The sequence below is a fragment of the Schistocerca serialis genome, chromosome 2 (genome assembly GCF_023864345.2).
Source record: "Schistocerca serialis cubense isolate TAMUIC-IGC-003099 chromosome 2, iqSchSeri2.2, whole genome shotgun sequence".
NCBI lineage: Eukaryota > Metazoa > Arthropoda > Insecta > Orthoptera > Acrididae > Schistocerca > Schistocerca serialis.
The window spans coordinates 743,540,455-743,554,066 of NC_064639.1; the positions used below are offsets into that span (position 1 = coordinate 743,540,455).

At 41.0% G+C, this 13,612-nt stretch overlaps 1 protein-coding gene across 1 annotated transcript in view; it reads right to left on the reverse strand.

The window, feature by feature from the left end:
* The window catches only part of LOC126455688 (uncharacterized), a 45,290-nt gene that overhangs the window by 20,607 nt on the left and 11,071 nt on the right, over nucleotides 1–13,612 (reverse strand). The window contains exons 2-3 of the mRNA XM_050091453.1: nucleotides 9,522–9,695; nucleotides 1,910–2,033 (exon numbers count right to left, since the gene is read on the reverse strand). Of these exons, the coding sequence (XP_049947410.1) occupies nucleotides 1,910–2,033; nucleotides 9,522–9,662 (265 nt within the window). The 5' untranslated portion in view covers nucleotides 9,663–9,695. The remainder of the gene's footprint in view (nucleotides 1–1,909; nucleotides 2,034–9,521; nucleotides 9,696–13,612) is intronic.

A 13,612-nucleotide genomic window follows, 5' to 3' on the forward strand; every position in this document is an offset into this window, starting at 1 on the left:
TTAGAAAAATAACCCATGACGGAAAGAGCATCGAGGTCATAAAAAGCCGACTAGCACTGGCAAAAAGATGATTCCTGGCCAATAGAGGTTTGCTAGTATCTAACATAAGTCTTAAGGTGAGTAAGGAATTTCTGAGAATGTTCTGTATTGTATGGTAGAGAGAGATGGACTGTGGGAAAATGGGAGCACAAGAGAATCGGAGTCTTTGAGATGTAGTGCAGAGAAGAAAGCTGAAAATTAGGTGGACTGATAAGGTAAGGAAAGAAAAGGTTCTCCACAGAATAGGAGAGAAAATACAGAAAATATGGAAAACTCTGACGAGATTAAGGGACAGGATGGTAGGGCATCTGTTAACACATCAGGAAATGACTTCCACTGTGCTAAATGGAGCTGTGGTGGGTAAGAACTGAAGAGAGAGACAGAAATACGAATACATCCATTACATACAGTAACTGAGGAGGTAGTTTGCAAATTTAACTCTGAGATGATTTTGGCGATTCGTGGCTGGCCGTATCAAACCAGTCAGATGTCTGATGACTCATTTATTTCTGAGTGGCGAAGAAAAATTCATTTTTCTATATTCACAAGTCAGATACTGACAGCAAAATATTCCGTATCTGTCGCTCACGAGCATCTACGTGGGCCCACAGTTTGCTGTATGCTCTGTTCGAAAGTACTTTAATATGGCCAGCTACGATGGAAGTAGTGGTGTGAGGCCCATGGTGAAGACATGTAGGCAAACCAACCACCCACATTTACCAAACCTTGCCTGTCACCACTACAGCACTTAGCGCTTTCTCTGTGCTCAAGACAGCTTCTTATCCTCTACGATCGTTCCCTAGGCCCTGTAAATTTGTTTGCTTTTTCTTACAGTTTCGGAAGTTGTTATATTTCAAGACACAAAGGAATTAATAACATTTAGCTACTAGTGAGCATTGAATTACGCAATTGGGGAAAGTTGGAAATTTATGTCGGACTCGGATTCGAACCGAACCCAGGTTTCCTGCTTACTATACAGATGCCCTGACGACTAAGCCATCCCGACGTAGTGATCATCGCAACTGCACGGACTAACCTACCACGTCTCCCGTCGTATGTAGACTCTCAACTTACCCACACACTACTGACGTAATACTCCTGCCCATTACCCTCATTACTCGTGGCGTTTCGCCGACTACCGTAAGAATTCGAGTGTGGTGTGCATCTGCACTGAAGGGATGAGTGGCCAGCCTCGTCTGATGTAAATTAACGCCCACTAGCAGCTAAATGCCATTAACTCCTTTGTGTCTTGATTCATAACGGCTGCAAGATCCAAATGGTATCTGTTATTTCGGACATGTCCGGAAGAACAGGCGGCACGTATATTAATATATTTGTTGTTATTGTTTTTGTTGTGTGATGCTGAAAAATGTCAAAAGGATGTTCCTCAAAGGTTATGGTGAGTAACCTCGTAGTCGTTGTTTTGGCCAGTGGATTACCATAAAGGTCAGGCGGCAGAAAGATGTGTGTACCACACCCCGATGCAAGGAGAACGGATTCAGCTACAATAATGGAGAGAAACCTAGAGACAGTGATGCATCCTTCAGAAATTCGCAGGAAACTGTACTTTCACGTATGTTATAAATGTAATCAAACAGTGTCTCGTTGATTTTGAAGGATAGATAATACAAAGAATTATGTATTTGCAAACATCAACCTCTAATAATCTATGTAAGGCACTTCGTGCAATTATTATCTTTTGATTGCTTGTTATTTCGTTTCGTTACTCAAAAAGAACTTTATAAAATTTCCGTGGTATATCAAAATCATGGTATTTTTCTGATTGAGAACAAAACATCCCTTTTCTCAGTATGTCAGTTCACAGTTTCAGAAGTGTGATACAGTCATTACTTGTTTTAAGGTAGCGTACCTTTGAAGTGGATTGTGATATCGAATAGTTCGCCATTCCTGCAGGTCCTGACGGCGACGTCCACGGCAGCTTCGAACGCCTCGCTTACTTGCCAGCCCACGCCGTACGAGTGATCCATGTCCATCTGAAACACACAAAGGTCAGCAGCAGCCGCTGAGGAAAAAGTTCGTATTGATAATAAGAGGCGTTATGCCTTTTGGATAACTACACAAAATAAAAACTCAATGTATGTGGTGTACCGAAAACCGTCGGGAAGAACATGTATGATTCGAGAGAAAAATGATCACTGAGGTTATGAGCGGCACAACTTAGGAACATTGAATTTATGGGCTTAGAACAATGATTTTGATGTAAAAGAGAGCCCAAAATTTTATCATATTGACAGATCACTGTTCTGCCCCCCACCCCCCCTCCCTCTCCCGAGCGACAGATAGTGGGCAAAGCCATGCTATGTGTCAAACGGAATTAACCTCTTCACTCGTTCTTCATGCGTCCAGATCAATTAACGCATGTCCACTGCGTTGCATCAACAGGCTTTGAAAATATTGGCGCCATCACTCTGACACCAGGTTATTGCATCACCCTTATAACGGCAGGATCGTTCTACTCCCGTAAAAGCAGCACACTAATTTCTTCCAATACGTTTACTGTAAAGTATTAATAATACTGGCGCGTGGTCAAATCCATTTCACCGACCGTTTACATGTAGAACTCACACAGATTGATTATAACAAAGTTGAAGGACGCTTTTCCAGTGCTACAGAATTCGTAGGCACATTACATTGGCCCATTACAATTGATATAAATATACGTTCGATCCCTCGTCCACTAAGAGATAGGTTACGTCATAATAAGGATTATTTAGTCTGAGAAAAGATCTCTCGCTTAACAGACTCCCTCAAACCACGCTGTATTAAACATTGTGGAAGCAGTCTTACCGACAAACAGGGATACGATTTTTTTTTGCTGTAATCAATCGATGCGGATAGATGTAGAAGCACTGTTTTGTCTGCAAAAGTGTTGTAAATACATATATATCGCATGTACAAATGCATAAATAATAAAAAATCTAATGAAACAGATCTAGGAGATCAGGTCCCAAAGACCAAGCTGTTGCGGCAAGCAACGTGCCCTCCGCTGCCGCGTGGCGTCATGCGAATGTAGGGAATGAGTTTAACTTAGACGTTTATTCTTATGTATTCAGACCCCTACTAGTTTGAGAAGCGACACCAATTGTCCGTCCTGTCCTGCCATGAGGATGCAATATGGAAGATGATGGGTTCAGGATACAGCTGTCCCAATGGTCGTCAACCTTGGAGCCGCTACTTCTCAGTCAAGCAGCTTCTCAGTTGACATTACGAAACTGTTGCAGTTCTCTCACAGAGGAAAAGTACTGCCAGTACCAGGAACTGAGGTCGTGTTCTCCGCATAGGAGTCAGATGCGCTGACCCGTCGGCTATGGAGCCGGATAAAGTCTAATTTTAAGTATTTTGAAATTTTTTATGCAAAGTGACCTGAGAATAATGGTCACTTTAGCAAATGAAGGCATGAAGTCCGTACATGAGTCTGCGATTACGTTAGGCCGCTTTATTTGTAAAAGTTCGTCTTGATCACATAAATTGTACAATTCACAATTATCGATTTTGGCCATCCCCATCATCAGATAGTTACAAACGGAAACACGGTGGTGTAACCAACTAGATCCAGTTGGCACAGGCTTAGTGATACATAAGAAGAATAAAAATTTTAACATGATTAACAGCCACGCTTGCCAGCCATATACAGGATAAAAGTACTGTGATGTAGGTATAATCGTCAAAATCTATAGATCTGGGTACACGATACGCGCTGGTGATGGCATGGATATGCCCCGTATTTATACAAATAACTGAGGACAATAGAGGGCTCTATTAATAGAGTACACTGGTAACCAGTACCGTAAATTCAGTAGCTAAAATCCAGAATGCGTAGTCATGAATTAAAATAACTTCATATGGCAAAGTGAGCATCTGACAATAAAACATCAACTGCCATGAAATATGTGGAAATAAAACCCATACTTAAAATCTACATAACACATGTGAAAACTAATAATAGAAGTCTACTAACCTGGAAAAGTAGATAACATATGATCGTGTCAAAATCAGAATAGAAAGTTTGCAAGTGACATGACATTCATAAATCGAAACCTTTCTGCGTGATAAAACAATTAAACATAACCGTGAATGTAAGACAGTTAACAAGGATGACACAATCTTCTCGGAAATACAGTGGCACCGCCTCGTGGCTTCTCGTTAAGAAGTTTTTGTTTTCCTATGGCGTAGCTGATGAAAAAGGTCCAGCCTTTTCGCACCTGGTAGCAGTAATCCCAGTTTCTGTTTTCTGTATACGTAAATTTCCATTTCTCCAGTACATTCAATAACTGTCCTTGTGATGCCTTATGCAACACTGCCATATTATATTCTATATTTCCTGACATATACTTTTCTTTATCCAAATGTGTACAGAATACGCTCTTAGTTTGGTTGTATACAAGCTCTCTGAAACGAGTCTTGAAAGTTCTTCCCGTCGCACCAATCTATATCTTTTCGCAGTCTTGGCAGTTAATCTTCTAGATACCAGATTCTAAATATTTATCGCTTTTGTTGCCAACTTTGTAGTGTAGCTTAGAAAAAACGATGCCTTTCGCCTGAATTCCAATTTTTCTCTCGTTTTTCTGGAGGCTTGTGCTATTCTCTCGGCAACTGCACCATTGTATGACCTAGCAACATACGACTTCTTACCCTTTGTATTTGCTGTCTCTTTCCAGTCAAGTATTTTTCACAGTAATGTAATTAACCCTTATGAGAAACTAAAGTCGAAAATACATGACAGGAGTCAGAAGGTCCAGAGGAAAGAAGTTTTTTACTGCTTTGCCATACAATGCTGCACAATCCTTCAGAAAAAGCGACAGTAAAAATTGTGTTTAAAACGAAAGGTACTGTTGTTTCTGAGCAACACTAGAAAGTTCGCAATAACACTAACAAATATTTAGAATCTAACGTCTACAGGATCAAATGCCAACACGCGAAATGTTTTATATTGATCAGACGGGAAGAAATTTCAAGACTCGTTCTACATCATATGCATATAGCCTAAATAAAACCGTATTCGATACATATTTGGATGAAGTAAAACATGTGGAAAGTTATTTAGAGGCTATTATGGCTGAACTGAGTAAGGCATCAAAACGAGAAATTGAAATTTTAAAGAAAATGGCTACTGGGATTACTGTTGAATGAACAGAATGAATTTAACATGACTGATTATTTTGATACATTCAGTTTTTATATATATTCAGTTTTGATATATTCAGTTTTGGAAGCGTCGAATGACGCAGCAAACTGGTGTGTGGTCGTGTGCGCCAGCCAGCACCTGCCTTGTTCGCAAGCTCCTTCACTGCAAAACGAAAACTTCTTACCGAGAAGGCACGAAGAGGTGCCACAGAGATTCCGCTCCGAATGTGTCATCAGCTATCGAAATTTTAATCAACAGTCACTGTCTTGTTAACTGTCTTACATTTTCGTTTATGTTTAAATGTTTTGTGTTGCAGAAACAATAAAATATTTTGTTCTGACTTTTACGCAATTATATATTTTTATTTTACCAGGCTAGTAGCTTTCTATTATTAGTTTTTACACGTTTTATGTGGATTTTAAGCATGATTTTTGTTTCCACATATTTTATGTCTGAATAAAATCTTCTCGGTTTCCAAGCAGCGTTTATTCGAATAAAATTCTGGAGCTTCCGAAAATCTTATTCGAATTGACGCAGCGTGAAAACCGGAAAGATTTTAGTTAGAAATGCCGGCCCTAAAGACTCCGAGGACACATATTTTATGTATTTTGATGTTTCATTGTCAGACGCTCATTTTCCTCCATGAAGAAATTTTAATAAGTGCCCACGCATACAGGATCTCAGGTACAGAATTAACGATACTGGTTACTTATGTACACTGACATTAGCACCCTCTACTGGCCTCATGTATTTGTTTAATTACTGGACGTAACCAGGCCATCACCAGCACCTTCTGTGTACCTAGGTCGATAGATTTTGATGTTGACACCTGCATCAGAATATTCTTATGCTACGTATGGGTGGTAAGTGTGGTTGTTTATCATGTTAATAGTTCGAAACTTTCTGGCAGATTAAAACTGTGTGCCCGACCGAGACTCGAACTCGGAACCTTTGCCTTTCGCGGGCAAGTGCTCTACCAACTGAGCTACCCAAGCACGACTCACGCGCCGTCCTCACAGCTTTACTTCTGCCAGTATCTCGTATCCTACCTGGTAGAGCACATGCCCGCGAAAGGCAAAGGTCCCGAGTTCGAATCTCGGTCCGGCGCACAGTTTTAATCCGCCAGGAAGTTTCATATCAGCGCACACTCCGCTGCAGATTGAAAATCTCATTCTGGCATGTTAATAGTTTCATGTTTCTTACGAATCGCTAGACCAGTTGTAGATTTTGGTTCAGCTAATTGAACCTAGTTGGTTACACCACTTATCTATTTGTAACAGTTCTGTAGGTGGCAACAGCCGAAACCATTAATTATGAATTGTACAGTGTATGCGATCAAAACGGACTTTTATAAACGAAAGAATATTGAATATTCAGGGATATGAGAGGAATAATCATTCTAAACTAAAATTTCCAGTAAATATGAGCTGTAAAATTCATGCCTTAACAGCGATCTACATCCACATGGATACTCTACTCTGCATATCACATGTAATTGCCTGGCAAAGGGTTCATCGAACCACCCTCACCGTAATTCTCTATTATTCCACTCTCGAACAGCACGTGGAAAAAACGAACACCTCTATCTTTCCGTGCGAGCTCTGATTTCCCTTAGTTCATTATGATGACGGTTTCTCCGCATGTACGTTGGCGTCAAAGAAGTATTTTTGCATTTAGAGGAGCAAGTTGGCGATTGAAATTTCGTGAGAAGATTCCGCCGCAACGATAAACGCCTTTGTCTTAATGGTGTCCATCCCAAATCCTGTATCATGTTGGTGACACTGTCTCCACTATTTGGCGATAATACAAAACGTGCTGCTCTTCGTTGAACTTTCTCGATTTACTCCGTTAATCCTATCTGGTAAGGATCCCTGACCGAGCAACAGCACTCCAAAAGAGGACGGAATAGCGTAGTGTAGGCACTCCCTTTAATAGATGATACTGTGAAACAAATCTCTTCCACTGCAGTATGTTTGCTTTTCATACTTTGAAATGTGGTAGTATGGTTGAAAACAAAACAAAAATGTGCAATAAACATGGACTCTACAATGCATACCTTGAGAGCAATGAGCATTTGATCATTTTCGCTGCCGTGCAACAGATCTCTGGTACTGAAGCGCTTAAGGTATATGTCGTAGAGTCCCCGTTTACTGAGCAATATTTTCTTGTTTTTGTCTGAACTACCTCCTTCCAAAATCTGGAAAGCAAAGAGGTTTTAATAAAAGTGATTTGTGTCATAGTATCTTAGCTGAAGTGTTCAGATCTCTTAAGTCATGCGCTTTGGAGTCCATGTTTACCAGACGTTTTTGTTTTGAATAATCGTTCCTACCATATTGACCATTGTATTGTATTGTATTGTATGTTAACCGGGGGCCCAGAAACGACGGAGAGGCTCCGTCCCCGCTGCAGCAGCAGTGGTCCACAACCCCATGAAGACTGCCGTAGTCCACTTCACCCCTCCGCCGCTCCACATCGAACCACTCTTTCAGGGTTATTGTGTAGTTCGGCCCCCGGTGCACACCCCCAGGGAACGTCTCACACCAGACGAGTGTAACCCCTATGTTTGCGTGGTAGAGTAATGGTGGTGTACGCGTACGTGGAGAACTTGTTTGTGCAGCAATCGCCGACATAGTGTAACTATGGCCGAATAAGAGGAACCAGCCCGCACTCGCCGTGGCAGATGGAAAACCGCCTAAAAACCATCCACAGTCTGGCCGGCTCACCGGACCTCGACACAAGTCCGCCGGGTGGGTTCGTGCCGGGGACCACGCGCTCCTTCCCGCCCGGAAAGCCGTGGGCTAGACCGCCATTCCTGGTGGAACACTCTGCAAACCTAAAATTTGTTCCATTCTGTCACGATACTTGTTGTCTGGCAGTATTAACGTCCACTTTTTGTCTTGGAGCTTGCATTCAGCACTGATCAGTTCTGCCTCGGATTTGTGTTTTCGATTGCGTCAGTTGCACGTGATCAGTGGCATGTAGTGTGGACAGGTTTACTGACCAAAAGTCAGCCTTTACACGCCTCGTTTGTTGGTACAATGAATGCAACGGAAGAGCGGCCCAACGGTGCCACCGATATTCTGAACTGACACGACACCAGTGGCAATGACATTACAGTTCTTTTGTATCTGTACTCTGAGTTAGACATTTTAATGATTCCATATTGCAAGCTGTTCATTGGTATGAAAATATTTTCTGGGGAACAAAAGTAATTTGGGTAGCAAACAAAATAAATCGTAAATACAAAATTACTCTGTACAGCAACCGGAGACCGCAGGTCCCTTACACCAAATCACTCAGGAAGTATCAATGAACCACCTCCGAAAATCTGTCGGTGGGGTTTATTTTCACCTAGTATACATGTATAAAAAGCCGTAGAGTTCGTGCTCACCTTGTATGCACGTATTAAAAGTTGGTTACTGCCAAAGCGAAAAAAAAGTTCTATGAAATAAGCTAAGGAAAGGACAGTATTGGTAGCAATAACGGCAAAAAACTGGGCTGGATGCATTCCGGAGTCATTCGTTTGCTGTCACTAGTATCGGCACAGACTTCGGTGACCAAAGTTGTCGCAGTCGGTGTTGCACGATTCCAGTAGCTAACACTCTTTAGGTCAACTGGGTACCCTTAAACAGCCGAAAGAGTCAGCAAGACAGGAAATAATCCCATCGGTTAACGAATATTTGCAATATTCGTTCCCTCACTCGAGTCTGTCGCTGCCAAGTGGCACGGTGATAACGCGTGGGGGGAAACTTTGCTAGCAGCACACTTGCCGTTGCTCATTCCCTAGCAAACAAACTTCTGGCAGGCTGTGTTCACAACTGACTGTAATTTGTGTTTTGGTCGCCATTCGATCAGTACCGTCTGCTCATCAGATGCGACTAGCTAGAAGTGAATTATTATCGTCGAATTGAATCTGTTTGTCGATGCTGTCCGGAAAAATAAATTTCTGTTTCGGAAATTCTAAATTAGTGGCTAGGTCCTCAATTTTATTTCTTTTCTTTTAACAATACGACAGTTTGAATCATTTGCTATACAAACACCTGTCAGCGACCCACACAAATTAATTCTTGTCTTCAAATGGCTCTGAGCACTATGGGACTTAATATCTGAGGTCAGTAGTCCTGTAGACTTATAACTACTTAAACCTAACTAATCTAAGGACATCACACACATCCACGCCCGAGGCAGGATTCGAAACAGCGGCCGTAGCAGTCGCGCGGTTCCAGACTGAAGTGCCTAGAACCGCTCGGCCAGGGAGACCGGCAATTAATTAGCTGAAGAAAGATATGTATTTATACATATTCGCAGTAGATATAAAAAACAGTGAATTACATACCTTCACAATCCAGTACCCGGACGCGTTGCGCTTAGCAGTGAATGCGAGGTACATAGGATAATGAGCTGCATGTGTAGTAACAGCAAGCGCCCAGAATACGAAGACACCGCAACAGATCCCCGTAGAGAACATTCTAATCATCACTTGTTGGTCACAGATATCGTTGCTTAATTCCTATAACATGTAAAAACAGCATTCAGTGTCTGTACCATTACCCTCCAAATCATTTGCAGATTCTTGAGAAACTAGTGTAGGCTATGTTCACCGATAACGTTAGGAATAAAAACATTAACATCACTTCTACTATTGATGGTAAACAACATGATTTTACTCGTGCCTTATGTATCTCTTGAAATAGAATATAGTACATCATGTGTATTTTCGTAGATAATGAATTTCTTTGTTGGGCAAAGAAATCTAAGCTCCTTTTCGTACTCCAGTTATGAACCTTCTCAAAATATACTGTGATTCCTTAAAATTGCATCATGGTAGTGGATAGAGAATAATCATGTTTTACAAATACAGCCAGAGCCGTACCAAACGCAAGGCGAGATGGGCTCCCGTCAAGGGAGCAGACATAGAGGTGGCGCAAAAACTGTCCAGAAAAGAAAAGAAAATGCAAATAATAAGGATGATTTGAGTATTAACCAGGAGAAGTACGTGGTTTCTCGTACCCCTCTTGCTCCTACCCTCTGCTTAGAAGATGCCTTTTCCCATGACTGCACACACACGCCGTTTCCACCGTGTAATTTCGAGCAATTGTAAGGAATTGACTATAAGTCGCTGTCACGAAAGTAGACTGCTCGATATCGTCCCATACGTGTCACCCAAGTCCACTCCTCGCCCTGCAGTGTTTCCGTGTCAGGTGCAGGCTAGCTTGTCGTCATAATTTGCTGCTTCCGCGTGTTTATTTACCTCTCTTATGTGAATTTGTTCTGCTTTACATTCAGTTATGAGTTATATTATATGTTCTGTGCGTAGAATACCTGCTATCCCACATGTTCTTGGTGTAAATCTATGCCGAATAGACATTAGGTATTAACTATGTAATGGAGACTCCATCAGGATTTGCGTGCACCACATCCACTACAACAGTACTAACAACAAAAGAAGAGTTAAACAACGGTTCAAATGGCTCTGAGCACTATGGGACTCAACTGCTGTGGTCGTCAGTCCCCTAGAACTTAGAACTACTTAAACCTAACTAACCGAAGGACAGCACACAACACCCAGCCATCACGAGGCAGAGAAAATCCCTGACCCCGCCGGGAATCGAACCCGGGAACCCGGGCGTGGGAAGCGAGAACGCTACCGCACGACCACGAGATGCGGGCAAAGAAGAGTCAGTATCGTTGAAATAGACATTTTTATTTCTGCAGCAAATACGTTTCAATCACTGCGTAACCATCGTCAGTGCCAGTATCAATGTCCTGTGGCAGTTGCATTTGTACCTTCAGTCTGACAAGTACTCTTCGTGGATAAGTGTAGATATAGCAGTTTCACTGCTTGTATTTGTGGGTCCTCAGGTCTTTAATATTAGCACTGATGACGGTCAGGCAGAGACTGAAATTGATTTGCAACAGAAGTAACTATTTCTACTTCAACGATCGATACCGACCCACCTTTTGTTATTAACCATGTAACATGTAACGGCTTAAAGTTTTTCAACCAACTTGCACGTGACGAGTGAGCTAGGTGAAACGTTAATTTTTCGAAGCACATTAATTGACGGCAAAAAGGTTGGTAGTCACAGAAAGGGCAGTGTAATGTGTTACCAGAAACGTAGCTTCTTCATAGGCTGTAGGTGTGAATGTTGTGTTCAATTCGCCATGAATAGAATGTAAAAAGATTTATTCATACTGAATATTTTAATAAAGAAGTGGTCTGTAGGACTATGCTAAGATACTAAAATAGACAATGGCCACTACGGGCTGCAGTACAATACAAAACTGAGTTTGAGATCTCGGAAAGGTTCCTTTTTCCCATTTAAGTTACAATGAGCTTAAGTCCAGATAATTTGACGACAGACGCAAATTTCTTATGGAATGAACGTATATTCCCGCCTGTACAGCTACATTTTTGATGACCATGCACTTATTGCATACGGAGGACAATAGCCCTATAATTTATGTGGACAAAATTTGGATTTCGCAGAACCATACGAACAAATGCATTTGGCACATTTGCAAGGAAAATGTTGTCCTGAAAATATCTACAGGACCTTTGGTATAGAGAATATCAGTGGTTTGGGTAACGGGTGTAGTGATGAATTGTATGCAATAACTGCAAATATAATCCCCTCTCCCGTTGGGAAATACTTTATTTTATTTTTTTATTTACACGTCTGTTTCCGTAGGAGCAAATTGAGGAGCAAATCTCAAAGGTCATGGAACGTGTCAGTGCATGAAATTACGACATAAAAGTACTAACACTTAAAATAAAATGCTTATGAACCCAAAATAGTCAAGCCATAAGTTTAAGTAAACGCAAACAACAATATAACATAATCAGATTAATTTTTCAAAGAACTCCCCAACAGAATAGTAGTGACCCATGAGGAAACTCTTCAGTTTCGATCTGAAAGTGCTTGGATTACTGCTAAGGGATTTGAATTATTGTGGTAGCTTATTGAAAATCGATGCAGCAGAACACTGGACAGCTTTCTACACAAGAGTTAAGGAAGTGCAATCCAAATGCAGATTAGACTTCTGCCGAGTATTAACTGAGTGGAAGCTGCTAATTCTTGAGAATACGCTGATATTGTTAACAAAAACGACATTAAAAGATATACATACTGAGAGGCCAATTGAATAATACCCAACTAGTGAACTGGGGTCGACAATAGGTTCACAAACTTACTCATCCTATTGCCCGAACTGCCCATTTATAAACCAAAAACATTCTTTCAGAATGGAAGTAGTTACTGCAAAATATAATATCATACGACATAAGCGAATGAAAATAAGCAGAGAAGACTAATTTTCGTGTCGAACGATCACTTACTTTAGATACCGTTCGAACAGTAAAAATGGCAGCATTAAGTCCGTGAACAAAATCGTGAACGTGGGCTTTCCACGCCAGTTTACTATCTATCTGAACATCTATAAATCTGATTTGTTCAGTTTTACTAATAATATGCCCATTTTGTGAAATTAGAACGTCAGGTTTTGTTGAAATGTCTGTCTTACTGTGATTTAGTGTTACTTTATTTTCTGCTTGTCATGAAATTATGTCATGAACTGCACTGTTTGAAACAGTGCCAATGTTTCCTTTACTAACAAGCTTTCCTAACAAGCTAGTGGCATCAGAAAACAGAAATATTTTAGAATGACCCGTAATACTAGACACGTTCAGAGTACCAGGTAGAAGGACTGGTGGCGCGGTTAGACACGTTTAGAGCACACAGGGACAGGTACAAAGCTGCTCACGTTAACACGTCCAGAGCCGTTAAAGGTCGAAGTTAGTGTAAGTTTAAAGACCGATGCCCTCAGCAGTTTGAATTTCGTAATCAGTCTTTTCTATGGTAATTTCCTAATTGATTTCACCAAATTTTTAGAACTGAGAAAGTCTCTCGATTTGCTAGTATTTAGATTTTTGGAATTCTGGGTGCCAGGTAGTTGCATGTATTTTTTTAAATACATTTATTTATTTGTTATGAGCAATATTGTAAAATCGTTAAATTTCATTTCAGTATTCGTTTTTGTTTTATTTATCTATTTAACCTGATCTGATTATGGTCATGAGGCCCTCTCTGACATCTGACCACGGTTTCACATCTGCAGTACCTTTTATACGTCATATTTACCTAAGGAATAACAATTTTAAGTATTTTCTTAATAGTTATTCTCTGGGAGCAAACTAGCAATAGCCTGATTATACCTAAATGGGAATACACTGGGAGATACAAGTACGTCATTCCTCGCTGCTTCACTCTATGACAGAGTTCATCGATCGTAATGGCTGGCGCTTGGTACTTTGCCAGTATCTCCGCAACCCATGGCTAGACATTTTCCGTCCTCTGTATCGAGGTAGGTCAGAGCAGCACGGTAACTTGTGGTCTCGCGTTATCTCGTTGAAGTTAGGAAACAGCC